The sequence below is a fragment of the Macrobrachium rosenbergii genome, chromosome 48 (assembly GCF_040412425.1).
Source record: "Macrobrachium rosenbergii isolate ZJJX-2024 chromosome 48, ASM4041242v1, whole genome shotgun sequence".
NCBI classification, from domain to species: domain Eukaryota; kingdom Metazoa; phylum Arthropoda; class Malacostraca; order Decapoda; family Palaemonidae; genus Macrobrachium; species Macrobrachium rosenbergii.
The window spans coordinates 54669873-54694297 of NC_089788.1; the positions used below are offsets into that span (position 1 = coordinate 54669873).

The window sequence follows — 24425 nt, forward strand, 5'->3', positions numbered from 1 at the left end:
TGATGGTCTCTTTCGAGCACACACGTGTGTGTGTTCGTGCGTCACATCTTCGGAGGGACCAAGGCAAAGAGAAAAACAAAAGCATCCCATTTTCTCTCACTCAGGGAACGTAACTTCTACCGTACAATATTTCCGTCTGTTTCTCCCTAACCATTGTTGTCTTGATATATGTACAATCACCACTACTTGCATTGCCACGCAAGCATTCTAATCATGTACAGTACTCATAATGTTCCACCGAATTTTCTGTATCAAACTGCAAGTATGTTTCTGTTTGTGAAGACGCCAAACGTCTCGCCATTTCTTATATATTATGCTACTGCATTGTATTCATTAATCTGTCTTGAATCTCATGCAATTGGCCATATGTAGAACTTCCTGGTCTTTCCATTGATATATGTTTTATCACTGTACGTTTTTTGTCTCTCACAATCGCCATCTGTTTGTCGACAGATGTCCGAAACATTACCTCTGTTTTGCTCTGTCTGTGTGTAGATGCTACTTTGCGGCTCGCACAGGCCAATAACATCTTCAAAGATTCTGTACATTCTTTACGGGCTGCTCTAGAAGCAAGAGCCCGTGCTGGCACAAGGCCAGCTAAATCTAAAACAACATGTACATTCTTCAGTAAGGAACTACCAATAAACCAGTCAACACCCAGCCAGTATGTCACTTAGTCCCGTCCTTACAACCGACCTGCGGATTCCCATGTCACGCATTTGGACAAGAATTTGAGTTTGTTAGATGACATATAAATGAGAATAATTTGCATTACAATAAACATACAAAGTAGTTACATACATCGGCGGAAAGGCCAGACAATAATGCATATGGAGAGATACATAAAAAATGTGAAATAATATCGGTAATATACATGGCGTGATTAATGCAGAAATGAAGAGGCGTTTGACGCCTTTACAAGTACTCCCCCACTAAGACAATGATTACAGAGATAACTATTAGATGATATAAATATTAATCACGGAGGCGCTGGGGGAGCAGGAGGTGACCCCTCATCTTCGAGAACTGTGGGCGGGGGGGGGGCAATGTCAACTGCTGGATCTACCGCAGCGCGGCCTCTGGGATGCCCATGGGCCCTCCTTGGTGGGGCGGCGGGTATGTCTGTGGGCGCGTGTTGAGGGGGGACCCTGGGACGTCTTCATGCCACCTCCCGGATTTCGCTGTCCAAAAGGAATGCTGGTTTTAGCCTGTAGATGGAAACAAATCCTCCCACCGTGGACATCGATGAGATACGCCTTGGGGGTCCTGTCGATGACTCAGTAAGGGGCCCCATAGCGCCTGGTCAAGGGTGGTCGACGGGGGTCTATCCTGACGAAGACATAGGCGCAGGAATTCAGGCCGGCCGGGCTGTAGGTGTTGGTTCTGTCTATGAAGGTCTTAAGGCAGGGCGCAAACTTCTGTGCTAGTTCCCTCAACCTCAGGAGGAGGGTGTCAGTGCCGTTGGCTGATGGTGGGAAGAATTCCCCCGGAACAGCTAGTGTTTTTCCGTAGACTTTTTCTGCGGGGGGATACGTCACCATCTGCTCTCGGTGCAGTGCGGAGACTCATCAGGACCCAGGGGAGTTGGGCCCTCCAGTTTTCGTCTCTGCAATGTGCCATTGGAGCTGCCTTCAGTGAGCGGTGTGCCCTCTCTACCATGCCATTTGCTGTGGGGTTGTAAGCCGTCGTGCTGTGAAGTGTTCTACCCTTCAGGCGTGCCAGGAAGACCAAGAGTTCTGACAGGAATGCTGAGCCCCTGTCCGTAGTAATGCTGTCTGGCACCCTCAAGCGGCTGATCCAACTGGAGAGGAGGGCTTCTGCGCAGGATGCTGTTGATGCCTCCTCCATAGGTGTCGCCTCTGGCCAGCGAGTGGAGCAGTCTATGATCGTCAGGAGGTATCTGGCGCCCCTGGACTGCGGTAGAGGCCTGATGATGTCTATATGGATGTGGCCGAAGTGCCGACGAGGTTGAGGGAAATCACCAATGCCTGACTCTGTGTGCCTTGTGACCTTGCTGGTTTGGCACAGGTTACAGCTCCTTGCCCACTGGCGGGCGTCCTTCCTGATGCCGTGCCACACAAACTTTTCTGTCATCAGGCGCGCTGTTGTACGCCCTGATGGATGGGAGAGGCCGTGAATGATGTAGAACGTCTGCTTCCTCATCGAGGCAGGGACCAGGAGGCGGGGGCAGCCGGCGCTAGTGTCGCAGAGAAGCGTTGCACCCAAACTGCCCAAGGGCATGTCCTCGCACTTGAGTGCCATCAGTGCCGTCCTGTAGGCTGGTGTTTCCGGGTCTGCTGCTTGCTCCCTTGCCAGGTATTCGTAGTTTACGCCAAGGTGCAGGGATTTGACTTCCACCCTTGACAGGGCGTCGGCGACTGTATTCTTCCTGCCAGGGATGTAGGTGATGGTGCACTCAAACTCGGAGATGGCGGCCAAGTGCCGCTGCTGCCCCGCCAAACACGCGTCGCCCGCCTTCATAAATGCGTGGACCAGGGGCTTGTAGTCCGTGAGGATGGTGAATGGAGTGCCGTCCAGCAGGTATTTGAAGCGCCGCACAGCCTGGTAGATTGCGTGCAGCTCTCTGTCGAAGACGCTGTAGCGGGTCTCTGCCAGCGACAACTTGCTACTGAAGAAGGCTAGAGGCTGGGGGCCACCGTCAACTACTTGCTCAAGCACTGCTCCGCAGGCGATGTTGCTGGTGTCGGTGGTGAGTCTCAGGGCAGCGGTGGGGTTATGATGTGTTAAGGTGGTGGCACTTGCGAGGGCTGTCTTTGTCTCCTCGAATGCCTGCTGTTGCGGAGCGCCCCATGTCAGTGTTTTTGGCTTGCCCTTCAGGACGGATACATGATGCGGGCAATACCTGGGATGAATTGGCGATAGTAGTTTACCATGCCGAGGAACTCTTGAAGGGCCTTGATTGTCTGCAGTGTCAGGAACTTTTTTATGCTTTCACCTTGGAGGCCATGGGGCGTACTCCTGCTGGGGAGATCTCGTGTCCGGGGAAGTCTATTTTTTCCACCCCGAGTGTGCATTTGTCGAACCTGACGACTAATCCATTCTCCTGCGGGTGCTTCAGGATGGCGTGGACGTGGTGAAGGTGTTCCTCTGGGAACCTAAAGAAGATAAGGATGTCGTCTACATAACAGATGCAGAAGGGCAGGTCCCCCAGGATGGTGTCCATCAGGCGCTGGAATGTGGCCCCTGCGTTCCTGAGGCCGAAGGTGGAGTAGGAGAAGGTGTACGTCCTGAACTGCGTGATGATGGCTGTCTTCAGGATGTCGTCAGGATGCACAGGAACCTGAAAGTATGATTTTAACAAGTCCATCTTCGTGAAGACCTTGGCCCCGTGAAGGGCGCTTGTTAGGTCTTGCATGTTCGGCAGTGGGTAGTGGTCTGGCGTGGGACTAAGTTCAGGTGACGGTAGTCTCTGCAGGGCCTGCAGGAACCATCCAACTTCTTTACCACATGCAGGGGAGATGACCACAGGCTCAATGCTTTGGTACAGACGCCCATCTGTTCCATTTCGGCGAAGGCACATTTGGCGTCTTGTAGTTTTTGGGGGGGCAGGCTTCGGAACTTGGCATGAGTTGTGGGTCCTGTTGTAGTGATGTGGTGGTAGATGCCATGCTTGGCACCGGGCGGAGCTCTGGTTTAAAAACCTCCGGGAACTCCTGGAGGAGGGTGGTGTAATTGTTCGAGGCTGTGAAGCAGACGGTGGGCATCCCTTGTCCGGTGGAGAGTGGTTGGGAGTGGTAGGTTCTGGTGTTGAGGAGGCGTTGCCTGCTGACGTCGACCAGGAGTCTGTGGTGTTCCAGGAAATTGGCGGCCAGGAGGGGGAACTTGGCCTCTGCGATGATGAAAGGCCAGTGATAACTGCGGCCCAAGATGGAGATTGTGCAGGTCGTTGTTCCATGGCAGCAGATGGGGGTTCCATTAGCGGCTACCAGGGAGGTCGTGAAGTCAGCGCCCATGTCAGCCAGCAGGCGCCACTTTGATATATCGTCTCTGATGAAGAAACCTGCTGGTCGCGAGTCATTGTATTTTGCGGCCACTGCTGTTACTTGTGGATGCCATTCTCGTTTTTTGTGAAGGAACAGGGGGCTCTGCAGTTCCTGGCGCTGGGGCTGAATCTTCTGTGGAAATAGCACCACGCTGGGTTCGTCCATGCCCTCTGCTCCCTTGGCGGTGCTCTCCTCCTGTAGATCACGTTTGTGCTCTTTGGGTTGTCGTCTTCCGATGTCAGGCTACACACTGTGAGGGCGGCGCTTTGCTTGGAGGCCTTAGTGGCTTCATGGTTTTTCTGGGCGACGTCGACCAGCTCGTCCATGGGAAGGGCATCTGTGTCAGCAATTTGGCCCCTCACCTCCTGCGGAAGGCACCGCAGGAATATTGCTCGTCAGGCTCATTTCCTTCCTGTGCCCATTTGCGTCGACGCCCGGCAGTGTTACTAGACCCTGCAGTTCGTCCTAAGCATCCCTGGGTGATGTTTCCTCCAGGGGCTGGGTCAATAGGTCTAGGGCGCGCTGCACTCTCTCGGGGACGGGCATGGAATACGTTTGTACTAGTTTGTCTCACAAGGCTGTGAACGTGACCTTGTCTGGCTGTGAGTCAAGCCATGGGGTGATCTTGTTGAAGATCTTCAGGTAGTGTCGTCATGGTAACGTCTGCCTTGGTCTTCTCATCTGTGATGCGCGCCATGCGGAAGTGAGCATCTGCGTGCAGAAACCAAGATGCTGTATTCTGGCGCAAAAAGGGGGGGAGCTTTACCGCATCCAGCTTTGTGGGCGAAAGAGGCACAAAGACGATTTCTGTGTTTTCGGAATGCGATTGTAATTCAGACTCTGCCATCTTTACTTTCACACACCAAAACGAGAGTATGCGCTGTCTTTAGTCCGCTAATGGTGTTAGAATTTGAGTGGCCGATGTGAGTCATGAATGGCGAGGGCCAAACCGTTTGAAATGCCAAAACGTACCCTTGTGGGGACGCCGTTATTAGTCTGTTAATGGCATGGGGTTCCTCTGAGCAAGGAGCTTTCAGAGGCCTAGACTGTGTTGCCATGAGTCCATTAAAGGCTCTCTAAAGGTAAATGCGGCCATATTTAGTCTGTTAATGGCAGGGCCAAAACCGCGTGGTTACCTGTCGCTCCTTGGGTCACCAGTTGTGAGGTTCAAGAAGACAGGTCTGGGTATGACTGATTTATTTCTCGGAAACCAGGTATGCATTGAGGAATGTGGACGGAAAGGAAGTGACCGACCTGCGGATTCCCATGTCACGCATTTGGACAAGAATTTGCGTTTGTTAGATGACATATAAATGAGAATAATTTGCATTACAATAAATGTACAAAGCAGTTACATACGTTGGCGGAAAGACCGGACAATAATGCGTATGGAGAGATACATAAAAAATATGAAATAATAACGGGTAATATGCATGGTGTGATTAATGCAGAAATGAAGAGGCGCTTGACACTTTACAACCTCTTTTTTTGCCAGTTAAACTGGCAGTTTTGAGAGATTTGCTGAACTGGTATGTCAAATGGTGGCCATCTTGAACATTTCAATTTCCCCAAGGGTGCAAAAATAGCAATATTGCTACCTTTAAAAAGGCAGCAGTCTGGAGGACCCACCTGAATGTACACTCAATCACTAGTGACTTCAGAGTCATCAGTATGTCGAGATCGGGCTCGGCACTGATGGCAAAGCTTGAAAGTGAAGTTTTCCCTTGTCGGCCACATCAGGTATTTCAGCTTTCTGGGTGGAGAGGCCTGCTATCCAACTGCAACGTCCTTCAGTTTCAAGAGTAGAATTTTCCTAATTCAAATAATTTTAGTCTTTATTGTAAAGTATTTTGATAGAAAAAAAAATTTGTTCTGACACGATATACAAACCGTCGGTCCTTTACGTTAGGAATTATTTTCAGCGTAGGCTGGAAACGGCCGTTGAACTTTCAAACAGGGTGGTTAGGCAGTTAACTACCGTCTGGGAGGCGGGAGTACCACCTGCCCGGATGTAAACATTCCAATTTGCTTTCGGCCGACGTAGACTGCGGATGTTGTTTCTCTCGCTCTCTGCCCAACTGTTGAGCTTTTCCCAGTGGGGACTTTCCTTTTTTGTCTTGAGTTTGAATGTTGATAAGCCCTTGAAGTCCCCCTACCCCCAGCATGTGTGTCCTGGGGTAGGAGGCAAAAAATGCCATACTTTTAGATCTAGCGTTGACACAGACCCACATGCCCTCTGTCCCACTTGCAGGGGATGTGTGTGTTCGCACACTTCACCTGGTAGCGAGTGTTGTTCCTGGTCTCCCAAGCAGTGGAGGAAGTTTGAAGGGAGGAGACGTTACCGTAGGAAGCCCGCCAAGGAATCGTCTTGGGGGTAACACGCCCCCGATGACTCCTGTGGTGGCTGATCTGTCAGGATCATTTCTCCCTCCCTGGCAAGCTTCCCCTTCTAGCTGCCTCTTCCTCGGGTGAGGACTCCCCCTCCCCTTCCCCATTCGTTTCATCAGGTGTGGAAGGCCGAGGGGGAGTGGTTGCTCAGGACATCCTCTCTGAGGTCTTTCCTCACTCCGGGGGCGAATTTCTTCCCCAGAAGCGAGTGGAGGCTTCCCGTTTTGACCCGACTTTGTCCTCAGGTTTTGGGGTGGAAGCGTCCTCTGTTGGCCAGGTACCCAATCTAATATCTGCTTGGCTGCACCTGGGTCTGCCTGGCGTTCCGTCACTGGAGGGTCTGGTGTCACACTTGTCTGGCACTCCGGTGACGACCCACACAGCCACCGCTTCCACCACCACGATTGTCACCACGTTATCTTTCGGCAAGCTGCCTGTGACGGTGGCCTCACACCTCAACACCCAGGTTTCAGCTGCTCCTGCCACATTCCACTCCGTGCCACTGCCTCCTGGGTTCCTGACCCCGTTGTCCCTGCCTGGCCCCTTGCACATGGTGACGTCATCAGTACCTCTCATGACTATGCCTGCACCTGTTGCTGACTCATGCTCATTATTGACCACAGTTCCAGCTCCTTGCTCCCCATGAGCCACCCGTGCCTCCGACCCTGGCTTCGTCCCTGGACTCTCCTGGCTCCCGCACTACTGTGTCTGCCCTGGTAGCTACTGGCCCGAGCACCGTCTCTGCTACCTGGGTTGTGCCTACTTCTGTGGCCCCCCTGGTTGTGCCTCATTTGCGCCTGCTTCTGTGGGCCCCCTGGTTGCTCTTGTGGCTTCTGCTGCTCCTCTGTGGTTTGGGGACTTGACTACGATCCTGAGGAAGATGGCGAAGAAGAAGTCGAAGAAAAGATCGCGGAAGGTGTTGTCATCTTCGTCTTCATAGTCATCTGCTGCCTCCTCTTCCTCTTCTCGTTCTGAGGATCCCCAACCAAGGAATAATCCTGCCTCTACCCCCACCAAGAAGTCTCGCACTGAGACCTCTAAGGGACTGCCTCCTTCCACAGGGAAGGCAGTGGGATCTCTCATTGGCTCTTCCCGATCCACGGATCAGGGAACCGCTATGTTGACCCCGGGTCAATCGTATTGGGAGCTGAGGGCGTGCAAACCGCGGTTCGCACCCCCGCCTCCCCCCACTGCGCCAAAGAAGCCTGCTTCTAAGGTCAGCGGGTCCGTGTTGGACACTCGCTTGAAAGTCACTCTGTTACGGGAGAAACCTCTCTCCGTATGGCCTCGGGCACGGGACGAGAGAAAGAGTCCAGGCATGCAGGTACCCTGACTCTTCCTGCTGGTGCTTCTTCTAGTACCAAGCCAGGTTCCTGGGAAGGTGCACCAGTCCCCCAGGTCTGGACAGGAAGAACTCTGGTGAGTTGTCTCCCCAGAGTTCTACCTCGGGGGCGTACGTGCCTGGCTCGGTCCTCGGTTCAACCAGGTCTTACGCCCGCGTGGTGCAGGAAGGATCACAGGGGTCTGTTGAGGTTCTCCCTCCTGCAGGGAGAGTAGATCGGGAGGACTGCACTCTGGAAGGACTCGAGGGTCCTCTTCCCCAGGATGCAGATACCCCTGAGATACAGAGGACGCTTGCTGAGGTTATTGCGCTGATTCGTCAGCACAACGACTTCGGGGAAGGGACCACAGCCTCGTCTGTGGATCGTCCATGTTGCCTCGAATCCTTATGGGGACCCAAGAAGGAACCCAAGGCTTTGGTGGGGCTGCCGTGGTCCATGCTTGCTGAGGGGGTACTCGATCAGGTGAATGATCTTGTATCTGGGCAGGACAATTCTCTTCAACCGAACCGCTCGGACAAGCTACTTCCCCCTCCTCTGCCTTGCCAGAAGCGTTTCTACGCACCGTCAGAGAGGTCATTGCCGCCTATGCAGGTTGACCAGGATCTGGTGCATCTAGATCCGGGTCTCTCATTGCAGCAACTTACTGCAGAGAGTATCTCCCTCTCTCAGCAAGAGACCACAACCCTGGAAGCCACCACCATGGCAGCCTTGCAGGCAGTCTCCTGGCTGGATCTGTGGTCCTTCACAGTATCCAAGGTGGCTGCTTCCTCGGGTGCTATCATACCCAGAGAGGACTCCACCTTCGGGAGACTGTGCCAGTCTGGAGGTAGGGCCATCACCTACCTCGCCCACCAGATGGCAAACCTGTGGGCTAACTTGGTCCTGAAGTGAAGGGACACCGTTCTTTCTCGCTTCTCCAGGTCTGTGGGGTCTGGGTTGGCAATGACCCCGCAGAATGGACCGTTGCTCGATTCCGCCTCTCTTCCCTTCAGAGGTGGTGGATGCTGCGGTGGATAAGTGCTGGGCCGATGACAGCAACCGCCTTGTTCACCAGGCAGTAGCCAAGACCTCCGGGTCTTCGCATTCCACTGCGGCCTGGCCCTCGGGTCAGGCTAGCACTTCCTCGGCCCCCAAGAAGTCCCAGTCTTCGAAGGGGTCCTGTGGAAACACCCAGCCTTCTTCCTCTAGAAAGGGTGGGTCTTCACACCCCTTTCAGCTTGCTTTCCAATCCAGAAAAGGGGTAGTGACACGGAGCAGAGACCCGGATAGTGGATGTCCTTCGGGAGGGATATCCACTACTCTTCGAGTCTCGGCCTCCTCTGACCTACTCTCCCGTCCGTCTCTGCATATATGTCCAAGGAACTCCGAAGGACTCCGCACTACAGCAAGAAGTGCAAGCCATGCTGAGCAAGGGTGCTGTGGAAGTCATGTTGGACCAGTCTCCAGGCTTTTACAGCCCCATCTTCCTCATAGAGAAAGCCACAGGGGGATGGAGACCAGTCATAGACCTCTCTCCCCTGAACCGATTCATTCGCCAGACTCGGTTCATGATGGAAACGGCGCGATCCATGCTCGCTTCCATCAGGGAGAACTACTTCATGCTTATGGTGGACTTGAGGTATGCGTATTTCTAAATACCCATTCATCCGTCCTCTCGCAAGTACCTCCGCTTTATCCTCGGGAAGACGGTCTTCCAACTCAGGGCACTCTGCTTCGGGCTGTCGACTGCTCCCCGGGTGTTCACGAGAGTCTTCTCTCTCGTGTCAGCCTGGGACTATTCGCACGGGATACGTTTACTGAGGTATCTCGACGACTGGCTCGTTTTGGCAAGCTCCTGCTCGCAGTTGCTACAGGACAGGGATCAACTCCTTGAGTTTTGCCGCGATCTTGGGATCATGGTGTATCTCGAGAAGTTGGATCTCTCCCCCAAGCAGAGGATAAAGTACCTGGGCATGCTGATAGACATGGTAGCAGCGAAAGTCTTTCCCTTGGACTCTCGTATCAGCAGGTTCAGGCAGCCAGTGCAGCTGTTCCTGTTTCGACAGGAACAGCCAGCCCATCAATGGCAAGTCATCATTGGTCACCTGTCATCGCTGGAGAGACCAGTACCTCATGGGCGTCTGCACCTGCAGTCTCTACAATGGAAACTAAAGGAGTATTGGTCCCAGTCCCAAGACCCCTTCCTCATCCCTCTTTCCGAGGAAGAGAGAGAGAGGACCTTCGTTGGTGGATGGACGACAGGAACCTCTTGATAGGAATATCCCTGCATACTCCCTCTCTGGACATGCTGCTGTTCTCAGACGCATCGACTGAGGGATGGGGCGCACACCTGGATGAGTTGCTGACTTTGGGAGTGTGGCACCGAGACGACAAGCACCTTCACATCAACATCCTGGAACTCAGGCAGCCTTCCCAGATCTCCAAGAGTTCCAAGATCGAATGATGGGACACTCCGTGGTACTGATGAGCGACTGTGGCATACGTCAACAAGCAGGGGGTTCTAGTATCCCTCCCACTCCACCAGTTAACGATGCAGGTGCACAAGTGGGTCCTGGCTCACTCGATAGAGCTGTCAGCCAGGTACATTCCAGGCAAGAGGAATGTCGTGGCAGACAAGCTCAGCCGCCAGAATCAGGTGATCGGAACCGAATGGTCCCTTCACTTGGAAGTCACAGAAAGGCTATTCGCCCTGCAGGGGCGTCCAGTCATCAACCTGTTCGCCACCTGGCACAACAGAAAACTCCAGGTCTTCTGCTCTGTTGTGCCAGACCCATGGGCTGCTTCAGAAGACGTGTTCCAGCACCCGTGGGACAACCTCGATGTTCATACCTTTCCTCCGTTCTGTCTGATTTGCTGAGTGATCAGCCAAGCGATGATCGCTCCGAATCTCAGAATGATTCTGGTGGCACCCAGATGGCCACAGGCCATTTGGTATCCCGACCTGCTAGCTCTCCTCTCCGAGGCGCCGAGAGAGATCGCCCCTGGCCCAACCTGCTGTGTCAACCCCACGTGGAGCAGTACCACCAGGCAGTGCAGTCACTGAGTCTTCATGGCTGGAGGTTATCCACCATCTCCTGCGAGTGAGAGGCTTTTCGCGTCGCGCAGCAACAGAGATGGGCGGGTACCTCAGACGATCCTCCGCAGCGGTATACCAGGGGAAGTGGTCTATCTCCTGTGGTTGGTGTCATCGACAGGGTATCTCTCCGGTCGGAGCTACTGTTCAGCAGGTCGCGGACTTCCTTGTCTGCCTTCGCCGAGAGAAGCTTCTCTCCGTTTCAGGTGTAAAAGGCTACTGTGCTGCACTCGGCCTAGTCTTGCAGCTGAAAGGAGTAGACATCTCTTCCTCCTTTGAGATTTCCCTACTGATGAGAAGCTTTGAAAGGTCTTGCCTACCCAGGGACCTCAGGCCCCCTGCATGAGATGTGACTCTCGTTCTAAGGAGCCTGACTCGTGCACCATACAAGCCTTTACAAGAGTCATGGGACAGGGATCTGACCCTCAAGACCGTCTTCCTGCTGGCCCTGGCATCAGCGAAGAGAGTTGGCGAACTACACGAACTTTGCTTCGATGTTAAACATGAGGGAATGGGGATCGGTTGCGCTCAATTTCATCCCGGATTTCCTGGCGAAGACTCAGAATCCTTCGGTCCCTAACGCATGGTTCGAGTCCTTCATGATCCCCTCCCTAGAGGACTTTGTAGGTAATGAACCAGATGAGATGCTACTGTGTCCTGTTAAAGTGCTGCGGCGCTATCTGAAGAGGACTCGACGTCTCCGGCCTGAGTGCCAATGACTCTTCGTTAGTACTGGCTCAACCAAGAAAGAGGTGTCCAAGAACACAATCTCTTTCTGGCTTCGTGAGACGATAAGGAGAGCATATTCTGCTGCTGGAGAAGACGACACCGGTACGCTTTGTCCGAGAGCTCACGAAGTCCTCAGCATTGGTCCATCCCTCGCATTCCGGTTCTGCAGGAGCTGAAGGCAGGTGTGTGGTTCCAACAGACCACCTTCACCTCCTTCTACCTCTGGAATGTTGCTCACAGGTCCTTGGGTCCTGTGGTAGCTGCTCAACAAGTTGTGTAGCTTACCCAGCTCCTCTAACAGGAAAGGTTACATCTCGCCTAAGATGTACGGTTGTGATTGGGAGAACGAATGTAGAGTGACTGGCCTCTCTTCTTTCTCCCCATCCTGGCTCTCTTCCCACGGGCAGAGAGCGGACGTGCCGTTACATGCTGGATCTGGCGGTTGATGCAGGTAAGCAACCAACAGGAGCTCCCGTTCTATCTTCCGTTCAGGTTTATAGAAGCAATCCCACTCTTTCCCCTTGCAAGGGGGGGAAGGAGACCATGACAGTAAGACAAATCCAGTGCTTGTGATTGCCTTAATGTCATCCGACTCCAAGTTCTTCCTAGCCTACTTTGCATGAACTGACGATTCCTCTTTCATGCAAAGGGACCCAGAAGTCTGACAGTTGATCCCATGTTTCTTACAACCTGGTCATTTTGTCAGAGGCAGTTTTCCCTTCCTTGCTCTATCGACTCACTCAGATTCCTCCCTCCAACCAGTGAGTCTTCCTAATGTAAAGGACCAACGGTTTGTATATTGTGTCGGAACAAATCACAATTTTTAAAAGCAAATTGTATTTTCATAACTATAAAAACTTGAGGTCCTTTACATTTTTCATGGCCACCTCATGCCATCCCTTAGTCTGATACCTGGGCCGAAAGGCAAATTGGAATGTTTACATCCAGGCAGGCGGTACTCCCACCTCCCAGATGGTAGTTAACAGCCTAACCACCTTGTTCAAAAGTTCAATGGCCATTTCCAGCCTACGCTGAAAGTAACTCCTAATGTAAAGGACCTCAGGTTTGTATAGTTAGGAAAAATACAATTTACTTTTAAAAATTGTGATATTGAAACTGTTACATCGAGGAGAAAAAAGACCTGACTAAAGCTTGTTGGATTAAGAGCTGAGGTGGCAGGACTCTTGATGCCAAACGTCATCAAAACACTGGGGAAATGGCTTCTCAGCCGCAATCCTCTAGGCCTCCAACAACGGCAATGGCTCAAGGATCTGAAGTGTGTGTGAAATGTCAAAACTGGATCTCTGTAAAGTTCAGGAACTTAGACAGAGAAGAGTTAATAGGCAGGAGCAAATCAAGACTGTGTGAACAAGAGGAGTTGGCTGAAAGGTGAAGGTGGAAGAAACCTGAGAGGATTCATTTACGTTTAAAAGCATGAACAGAAGAGGTACACAGGAGAAAGTTCCTGAAGTGGAAGAGGAAGAGTATGCAAGAGCTTGATGATACATACACAAAAATATGTTGACTTTCTCCTTCATTGTTTTGAATGTTTTACACCCAGAAGAATGTATCTGGAGAAACCTTAAAATGGAGCCTTCCATGTTAAAACCTTTTATAACATCTAATCATGAGCTATTACACTTTGATAATGTTCCCAAGTGCACATTAACATCAGTACCACAAACCATTACATTACAGTACTTTTTTTATGATTTTCATAGGGAATTAAGATATTCTTCTCAGCCCAATGGGGAAAAGTGATCATTGGTCCAAGACTCCAACTATAGAGAAACCCATACAAGATTCTTCATATGCAAAGACCCCGAATATGTGAAATTAAAACAAACATTTAATAAAGATTTTTATATTTATATAAACAGCATGTATGATAAACATTAAATGTCACAACAAAATTACCGTGAGATCCATGAGCAACATTAAACATATTCTATCCAAAATCTTTTTTTTCCCTTTTTTTACAAAATTACCTCTGAACCTAATAATAAAAAGTTTGTAAATTGAGGTGAGCATGGCCCATTTCCTAAATTAGCCTGACTAGCACGTAATATATCACATCCTGTTTGTGCTTGAGTGCAAAGATAAATCTTAAATGCACCGGTTGAAATCAATGCAACAAAGGATAGAGAAATATATTTACAGTGTAACTAAAAATACTGACAACAATGAGTATATACAATAGTGAAACCATCTGACAACATATGACAGTAAAAATGTATTAAGAAGATTAAAAAAAAAAAAAAAAAAAAAAAAAAAAATCACAGGACATCTATACCATTCATAGGGTTTTCAAACTTTCAGCACCAAAGTTTGGCATGGGCCCACTAACTCAAGTACTGACACTACTTTAAAAGCTGAGTTCTCATTATAAAAATATCTCCTTGAATATAATGTTTATACTTCTCAATAAAATAATAAATCTGTGAATCACTTATATTTTTGAGCCTTGACTACCAGAAGGGTTGATTTTCTGATAAAAGGGATATACTTATAAATGAATCTCAGCTTGGTGAAAATAATATAGCTGTATTTAGAGACAAATCCTATGGACATGTATTAAAAATCTGAGCAAATCTTAAAGAGTGAAACTTTCAAATATCCCAAGACAGTAGTGCAATGAAATTCAGAGAGAGAGAGAGAGAGAGAGAGAGAGAGAGAGAGAGAGAGAGAGAGAGAGAGAGAGAGAGAGAGAGAGAGAGAGAGAGAGCTTCATATGAAGACATGGCAGTGTGTGTCTTGAACCAAAAGACTCATCAAAAGGAAAAAAAAAAAAAGTGCTCCAAGTGTCATTTCTGGTAGAGTATTATGCAAGATTCAATGAAAACATTGAAGAAGCAACAACTGTAGAAGCAAAACAAAACAATTTTATGAACTAGTTATTTCTAAAAATATGAATGTCAGATGCGTTAAGTACAGAAATTCAAGAACACGCCACTGATGCAAAAGGTATCAAGTGATAGAGAAAAACATAGATATGAAGTTTCATTGCACTCTATCAACATCCTTCCTAGCAGCATGTTTAGCAATAATCAACACAAATGTTTTCACATTAATGATAAAAATCTGAGCTCTTCACCTTTGTCAAAGAAATAACAACTTCGTGGATTAAAACATTCATATGACATTTAGTATTTGGTTACTGGGCTATGACTGGGTTGACGAGAGGAATGTTTGGAGAAATCTGGCTGCTTTCTATTCATCTACTGATCTGTTTGGTAATTTGTGGAATTTGACAACCAATCACTTCACCCTTCTTATTTCCAATCAACAGCTGAAAAGAGAAAAAGAGAGGAAAGTGAAGATTACTCTCAATACATAAACATTCAAAATATCTACAGGATCAAGAATGGCAGAAACAGCAAGGTGACAAGAGGGTACCGGCTTTACAATACAGGCATAAATAACAAAAATACTTCATACCTAAGACCAACACTTAACTTGTATGTGATTATTAACCAATCATAGATGTTAATGTATTTGTGGTTAATACAGCAATCCACAGTAAGCTTTCTTAATGTTATAAGTTGCAACACTTCTGAAAGCTCTCAAAATAAACAAAAAGTATGTGGAAATATGCCACTTATTTAGTATAAAAATATCCTTTCAACATTCTTCACTATCACATTATACATGAAATACTACTGATGGTACTGACCCTGAATGAGTCAAATTACACTCCGTATCAGTGGTGGCATTATCATCACCATTAATGTTACTACATCATCTTTTCTTAGAATAAAAAAAAGGCAAACTTTTCCCTTTTAATTTAAAAAAAAAGGGGCAAAGGAAAACTTTTCCTTAATCTACTCTATTACTAAAAGAAAAAATTTTGAGTAACTACTGTATACTAGGTGTGTATCACAGTATTTATTTTTATATTAGCTTTATGTGTAGTCACAGTAAGGAATATTCAGTTATTAATTTCATCAATGTGAAATTAATTCAGCATGACATTCCTTTATAATTAAGAATGCTATAATCCTACATTTGGTGAGATGCTTTCATTTTTTATTGCTCACAATTTCATAATTTGTTAACAACTGTAGCAGGTTTTGGTGATATTACAAGATCATTCATGAGAATGATCTGTTGGCTGTAGATCAAGAGTTTACCACTTTTACAATCACCTTGCTTCTATAATTATCTGAATGCAAGGGGATCCAGCAATTTCAATATATGTGCACTTCAACCAACCTTCTTGAGTGATGTCCGTCATTTTAATTGGATACTTTACATATTCAATTTGTAAAATTTGGGAATTCTTAGGATGTAGGGTTAAAATGATAAATACTTTGATATTTCATTTGAAGAAAAGAAGACCTTGATTAAAGTTTCTGGTATTTTCTTTGGTTAGCTTTCAATTACATCTCATTCCAAGATTTCCCTCCATGATGCTTTTTTTTCAAGGAACCAAGAAAGCATGATAAAATAACATGGCTATAAAAATATACAGGCTTTACCATCTTTTAATCACCGAGAAATTTACAAAATACAGTAACTATATATAGTGCCACTTACCAGACAATTCTCACATAGCAAAAAAGGTCCTCATATTTCTAACTGCACTGAACATGAAACTCACAAGCACACTATTATTTACCAAACTGATCTGCCTTACAGACCTTCAGCTGCTGCTGCTGCATTAAATATACACTGTTCAATATGCTTGCTGTTGCTGCATTAAGTATACACTATTCAATATGCTTTCAAAGTAAAAATAAGTTTATACCTTCCACTATACATAACAAACACCTTTCAATTTTATGCTAATGATTCACCTCTACAATTTATTTTAATCGAGTAAACATGGTCTGTTAAACTGGGGGAATTAAGTAAACTGTGGGCATAAACATCAAGATACTTACTCTGTCTTTATATAAAGCTGAGCAAATAAACATCTTATTACTAGATTCCACAGGAATTCTTTGCAAAAGTTCGCCAGTCTGGAAAGAACAAATAATGCATTATTCAAATGTGACGGTTTGCCATTTACACAATAATTTAATTCTAAAAAGCATAGCTGTACTTAAAACCCATGGCCTCTCTCAACCAACATGTAGGGGGATATTCCCATACTAATTTCTTTTTAAAAGATTTCTTCCTACATAGAAATATTTAACTTTGAGACAGTGAAAATGATACCTATGCCTTAAACAGTTCTCCTGAATTTTCTCTATCCACAAGTTTACTGAAGCATTAAAAAAATAACTGTTGAAGCAATTTGCAACCAAATTTACCATGCATAATTTAGATACATTACCACTGCCTTAAAAAAAGGGATTTTGACAGAGGAAAAATCTATTTCTGAGTCCAGTCCCGTGTCAGCCGGTGAAATTCCATTACAAAATTTCTAGGTATAACAATGCTAGATATACCAGAGAAAAGAGCTTTCAGGAAAGCTGGGGTTACTACCCCAGTCGACCGTCTTTTAGAAGACGTCTATAATGAAGGGTGAGTGAAAAATACCACTACCACGGAAATATACAAAGACCTCTCCTTATCAAAACCCCGTAAAAGAGCGGTGAGCCGTTACAGCTCCCCACACTCTACACCCGCCAGGAAATAACACCAGCGCCACCTGCTTCATTCCATTTTCTAGCACGTGATTCGTTCGCTTCTTTTGTGTGCTCGTCCCTATTTTGGATTTATTTTCTTCATCTACGATGGCTTGAGCACCTTTTCCATCTCTAAGTTAAGTACCATCTTCTTGTGGGGCTTTTGATCTTGTTGGCTGTTTTGGTCTCGTATTTTCATAAATATTGAGATCTTCGTCATTTTTCTCCCAAATTTATTTAGATTTTTGCCCTTGACTTCCTTCTGGTGGTTCCGAAGCATGGCTCTCCTTTTGTTTTTTTTTTTTTTTTTTGTTTTGCATAGGAGTTGCCCCAACCCCCCCAGGTCATTCCTTTTCATTTAGTCTCATAGGCTATTATGTTATTATGAAGATGGTGCTCTTAAATTGAGTTAATGTTTTTAGTTTTATTTGTTTTTGGTTGACTCATTATGAGGAGTCATTGGCTGTTTTTCAAGTAAATTATAATTCAATTTTCTGTCCATTCTTTTCTTAAAACCTCATTATTATTGGTATGAAAAAAAAAAAAAAATAAATAAATAAAAAATAAAAAAAAATTAAGCAGTTTAACCCAATGAACTTGTACTTCTATACTGACAAAAGGCTAGTCTGAAGTCTTCATCCCTAAATGAGGAAAACAATTGAAACAAGACAAAGTTAAAGAGCTTGGGCATACAGATGAGAGGAGACCAAAGACCATCTGTATAAGTTGTATGGCTCAGTATTCAAAAGCATTTCCTCCCATTACATCCCGAGGGTGTGTGTGTGTTACCAAGTACAAAGCGCCTTGCGTGATACACTGAAGATAGTAATGACGTTTCTTTAGTGTGTCATAGTTCCTCAGTTACTTTGCTTTATTACTTATTTTCATCAGCTCTTCACACCTAGCTGTCCACCTTCTTCAACATTACCTTATTCCTATTCATCTGCTGATATCTTCTTCCAATTCATATGTAACTGAAAACATAACCCAGGATGTGCCCTGTATGTATTCTAAACATGAGACTTGACGGTCTCACTAAAATAATTAACAAACTATAATACATCTCTTCTCTTACATAAATGCATAACCTACATCAATCTTACTGGAATTTATATAATAAATACATTATAATTCTTAGTACCTTTCTTCATTCCATTTTGTCTTCTCAAGTATTTGGTCCCATTTCACCCAATTAAATGTGTATTAGTTAGCGCACACTATATTGTGCTACTGTCTTTGAAAGAACAAAAAAAATTATACTTCATTAAGGTCTTGAAAAAGTAGTGGATTAACATTATAACTCTGCAATACAATGCACAACACAGCTTCCATGTAAAAGAAAGCTAAAGCTAATTAAAAGGCTTATCAATTCAGTTGATATCCTGGCTACAGAGCAATGTAAGAATTTCTATTGCTATTCTAGGTTAAGTCTGAGAATAAAATATACTTACAAAGAGTGAAAATATTCTAATAAGTCCATCGTAGCAAGTGGCTATTAAATGACCAGAAAAGATTGTAAGACATGACACATCTGCTTCACAGCCAATGTGACCAAGACTATTACCAGTCTGTAAAATACATAAAATAAGAGATGAGTCAGCAAATTAATTTTAGTGTGAGAAAAAGTTTATTTAACAATTTTGAAAATTCTGAAAAGGCACTCAAAATATTTTGTAAAATCTGTACCACACTTCTGTCTATTATCTATTTAAACAATGAGTCTTCTCAAGTTACCATTCCCAAAATGGTAGCTAAAAGTTTTTAACAATGACAAATCAGATAATCATCTTTACCATCAACTTTCTTTAATGTCTGCTTCCCCTTTACAGGGTTAGAAATTAAATGAGTTTTCACCACTCCTACATGTATGGTATTCCATTTGCTCTCTCTACTAATGGGCTGGCTCTGAATAACAAAACAGCCAAGTAAGTATGTTTGATAAAAGTTATCTCGAAATTAAAAACAGTAAGCCACACCTTGCATGATGATGAGCATTAAAAGAACACTTACCGTAAAGTCATAGTAAATTATTGATTTATTAGATCCACGGTGTAGAGAATACCTCCGTGAGACACTGTTGCATATACCGTCAACTGGATATGCTCTAATGTTCGCAAAAACAAACCTGAAACCAAAGAAGAAATAAATTTACAAATACATAACATAACTCCTCTCCTATAGGTTACACTTTACTTCGAGAGAGAGAGAGAGAGAGAGAGAGAGAGAGAGAGAGAGAGAGAGAGAGAGAGAGAGAGAGAGAGAGAGAGAGAGAGAGAGAGAGAATTTTTGATTATGAAGTGAAATTGGGACACAAAAGGGCAACTATGTGGGAAACGACCAAAGAGAATTGAATAAAGGTAAAAAGCAAGAAGCACTCCAGGGTAATAAATTTTAGTATGACACTGGAATTAATTTTCTGAATTATATTGAATTCAAATTTCTTATAAAGACCCAAAACTAATATTCTTTAACTTTAAAAATCAATACTTAAATTATTTTCCTTTACAAAATTAAATGTAAATTTGAACAAAATGTTCTACAAGCAAGCCACTTTGCAAAGATTATCCCAAAGAAAACTATGAACTAGAAGATTCTTCAGCGCTAAATTTTGGGCAATATAATCTATAATCTATGAAAAGAACACAATCAAGCTTTACCTAACAGAATCTTTTATTACAAAGTTGTTAAGCTTTACCTGACATGGCATCTCTTATCATCAGAGGAGTAGTTTTTGCTGCCACAAGGAGAACACGGCGACCACCTTCTGTCATGGCCTTCAGGTTTGTTAAGGCTTTATCACAATAACGTACCATTTCGGATATTTTCTTGTCCTGAAATATTTCATTACTGATTTCACAAAAACTATTTTATGGCAAAAAAAAAAAAAGACAAATTATTAATCAATTTATATTTTTCATAGCTAACAAATCGGTGGTCTTAACTCACGGATAATTCTTCTAGTGCCAGCTGGAAACCGGTAAAAAATAACAAACGAGGAATTGGTGGCAAAGAGGTAGACTGATAGGCCTAGGTGGCAACCGTCAAGTGCATCTAAAGAATGACACCTCAATTTCTTCCATCCCAGCAAAGTTGATTGAGGGGGTTGCTAGAGGTGGGCCCTATAAGTTAAGACCGCAGGTTTGTTTTCTATGAAAAATACAAATCGATTGTAAATTTGTCATTTGTTCATATGCAAAATAAACCTGGGTCGTAACTTGCGGATAGCCTCACTTCTGGAGGGAAGAAAGAAATTCTGGAACCAACTAGAGGATCAGCACACCTGGTAACTCTTCCTGGCTTATAGAAGCCTATGGAAGGGAACCAAAACTCTTAACTCTTCCTGGCTTATAGAAGCCTATGGAAGGGAACCAAAACTCTTACATAATAAATAAGTGATTATTTAACAGTCGGACTTCTGGGATTCCGTACAATGTGATGAGACAATGTAGGAAGAAGTTAAAGAACTATATCTGTAAATAACAAACCTCTGTAGCAACAAAAAATGCTATCAATCCTCTCTCCCCATGCTAGAGAGAGGAGGGACTTGCTTTTGCCAAAGTTTTATATTCATATAGGAATAAGCAAAACTCAAAACAAAAAGGCCAAAATCTCACCTGTATCAGACCTGATCCAGAACATGATGTAATGATTTCTTCGCCCGCCCGGTAGAGAAGAAAATAAAGGAAACTGAATGAGACCTGCCATCCCATTCATTCTCAATTTCATACCATCTTCTTAGGTAAGATACAAACTGTCCCACTATGGGCACTGGATGAGTTAGACAACCTGTTCAGCAGCCACCACCAGACCCAAGGAAAAAGTGTCCAAGGACCTGTGGGCAACGTCCTGCAGATAGAAGGAAGTGAAGGTGGTCTGACGAAGCCATGTGCCAGCCTTTAAAATACTTTGAACAGACAAGTTCTTTCTAAATGCCAAATGAGGGCCTAGCTCCTTCACATCAAGTGTTCTTGCATGCACTGTGTTAGGATTGGAGCATGAAGTCGAACCATAGGCTTGTCTGATAGTCTCACGTAGCCAAAAAGAGATTGTACCCCGAACTTGCTCGATTCAGGTTGCGTGAATTCAGAGACACGCGAACTTTTCATTGGAACCTAACTAATTGTCACACACGAGTTTTTCACAGACACACAATTTGCGAATACTGAGAAACCCTGCAAATGTGTTTATGTTTAATTTTTTATGTAATTAATAAGTCTTTAAGCTTTTATGTGTACAGTAATACCGCAAACTTGCGCGATTCGAGTTGCACGAATTCACAGACACACAAATCTTTCATTGGAACTTAACTAATGGTCATACACGAGTTTTTCACAGACACACGAACATTTGCGAACACTGAGAAACCCTGCAAAAGTGTTTGTTTAATTTTTTATGTAATTTATAAGTTTTCAAGCTTTTATGTGTAAATTAAATGACATTAAATATTATTAAAAGTAATAATTTCTCTCTCTCTCTCTCTCTCTCTCTCTCTTTTAGTGAGATGAATTTTTATGGTTCATGTATACAAGTATGTTTACTTGTATGATAAATAAACTTTTTACCTAATAATAAGTACTAATTTTCAAATATTATTATTATTAATAATATAATAATAATAATAATAAAACTGTAATTACAAAATTCATATTATTTTGAACAAACAAATTCTTCCCTCGTCTTTTGTAAGAGGGGTCAAAGGCAAAAGCTGTCAGACATGTCATTTAACACAAGAAGTGGAGTATTGAGAATCAGTGGTCAAATTTCTGTGTGTGTGTGTGTGTGTGTACATAATAATTCATAAAAAATTTCAATCTCTTAAGTAGGACAACTGTCATTCTCACTCTCTCTCTCATTCGAAGTTAGCCAACCTACGTATTACAGCACTGTTTCTCTATATGTCTTTAACTGTACAGTAGATGATTTTGAATTGATCTAATTTTACCTGTACCGTTTACAAACTGTAAATGCGCCTTTCTAAAACATAGGAGTATTTCAGAACAAAGAGAAAGTGACAGAACAAAGTTTTTAAAAAGGAGGTTGAGAAGACTTCTAAAAATAGATCAGTGGAATGGGGGAGAGAGTCACACACTCCTATATTCTTAAGTCAACCATTTATTTCCTTTTTTAAGGGTAATGTATTAAGCTAACTTTTAAATGAAAATACAGTAACTTTAATTTCATTTAAAAGTTAGTTTAATACTGAATTTCCATTTTTTGATATCTAACATAAGAATAACTTTCTCTCTATCTCTCTCTCTCTGTAATGATTCATAAATAATATAACTTGATATTTCAAGTAAGGACAATCTCGCTCTCTCTCGTGTTATTCTCTGTATCCATAATAATTGATGAATAATTTCACTCTCTTAAGTAAGGACAACCCTTATCTCTCTGTCTTTCTCTCTCTCACAGTTAGCGCTCACACATTTTTACAACTTATTAATTCCCTGTACGTCTTTACCTGTACAGTAGATAGTTTAAATTGATCTAATTTGACCTGTATCGTCTACGAAGTGTAAATGCACTAGTGCTGCAAATACATTCTAAAACATAGGGACATAATAACTAAGAGTTGTATTAGTCAAAATATAAAACACTGCTTGTTCATGAAAAAGCATTTCAGAACAAAGAGAAAGAGACAGAATAAAGAAGTTATTAAAAAGAGGTTGAGGCGACTTCTAGTAAAACTATGGTATACTTAACTTTTTCTAAAAATAGATCGGTTGGAAGGAGAGAGAGAGAGAGAGAGAGAGAGAGAGAGAGAGAGAGAGAGAGAGAGAGAGAGAGAGAGAGAGAGAGAGAGAGAGAGGAATTCACTTCCAACTCTCAATTTTTAGGTCAATCATTTATTTCTCTTTTTTAAGGGTAATGTATTAAGCTAACTTTTAAATGAAATTACAGTAACTTTAATTTAATTTAAAAGTTAACTTAATAATTTGGAAGCATGATTAGGGTCATATTTAGTGTTTAAACTTTAGAAATAAGCATTTATTACCTATTTTAGAGACCATGCCAAACTTATGCGAAAATTCACCCTGCGCGAGGGGTTCTGGAATCTAACCTCGCGTAAGTTTGGAGTATGACTGTAAATTAAATAACATTAAATAATAAAAGTAATAATTTCTCTCTCTCTCTCTCTCTTTTACTGAGATGAGAGAATTTTGATGGAACATGTATATGTTTATTTGTTTTGTATGATAAATTTTTTACCTAATAATAAGTACTAATTTTCAAATATTAATAATACTAATAACGGGTTAGATCAGCTTTTATATGAGTGGTGGGCGTGGTCAAATTCGGCGCTGAATTATCATTGGAGGCCTACAGGCATTCCTTCTTGTTCTAAGCCGCATTTCGTGCGTCGATGGTCTGTTTTGCATGCGAGTGCTGCATCGCTGGGAAGGAGCAGGGGAATTTTGATAGGCACTTACGTTGTATGATGAATCCTGGTCGATAGGCACGTTGTGTGGGGCGCTTGTTGTGGGTCTCCTGGTAGCTGTAGGAAGAAAGGTCTCTTGTGTGATGTTCAATGAGGGTCTTTCTTTTCCTATATGCAAGGCTGCCAAGAGGTGCAGTCGGCGATGGTCTGATGCTTGATCTATAATGTCGATGTTAGGTATAGTGTCTCGTCATTTAATTCTCTGGTAGTTGGCAGTTTTTGCATGATTGAAGATTGCTCCCTCTTGGGCATGGCATGACACTCTACGAAAAACGCATCGTTGTCATTCCGATGTAACTACCGAGGCATCCTCGGATAGGACATAGATAACGGTAAACTACGTTGGTGTTCTTGAGAGGGTCCTGCTGAGGGGCGGGCTGGATTGTTCTTCATTACCAAACTGCTTGGTTTTCGGTTCTTGTAATAAATTACTAAGTTGACCTTCTTTTCAGGGTTGGTGGTGTAACGTCAACACCACCAACCCCGAGAAGGTCAACTTAGTAATTTATTACAAGAACCGAAAAACATGAAGTTTGATAATGAAGAACAATCCAGTCGCCCCCCAGCAGGACCCTCTCAAGAAAAGCAACATACTTTACCGTTCCGAAGATGCCTCGGAAGTTACATCAGAATGACAACGATGCGTTTTTTGAAAACAGTGTCATGCCATGCCCAAGAGGGAGAATAGAAATCTTCAATCATGCAAAAAACTGCCAACAACCAGAGAATTAAACAACAAGACACTATCCCTAACATCGACTTTATAGATTAAGCATCAGACCATCGCCGACTGCACCTCTTGGAAACCTTGCATATAGGAAAAGAAAGCCCATCATTGAACATCACGCAAGATATCTTTCTTCTTCCTACAGCTAC

At 44.2% G+C, this 24425-nt stretch overlaps 1 protein-coding gene across 1 annotated transcript in view; it reads right to left on the reverse strand.

Moving 5' to 3' along the window:
* Positions 1-13385: 13385 nt before the first annotated feature.
* LOC136831409 (uncharacterized) overlaps positions 13386-24425 on the reverse strand; it is a 109530-nt gene continuing 98490 nt past the window's right edge. Inside the window, 6 exon segments of the mRNA XM_067091797.1 lie at positions 13386-14826; positions 16421-16498; positions 18562-18678; positions 19121-19158; positions 19161-19235; positions 19806-19941. Coding sequence (XP_066947898.1) covers positions 14752-14826; positions 16421-16498; positions 18562-18678; positions 19121-19158; positions 19161-19235; positions 19806-19941 — 519 coding nt within the window. The 3' untranslated portion in view covers positions 13386-14751.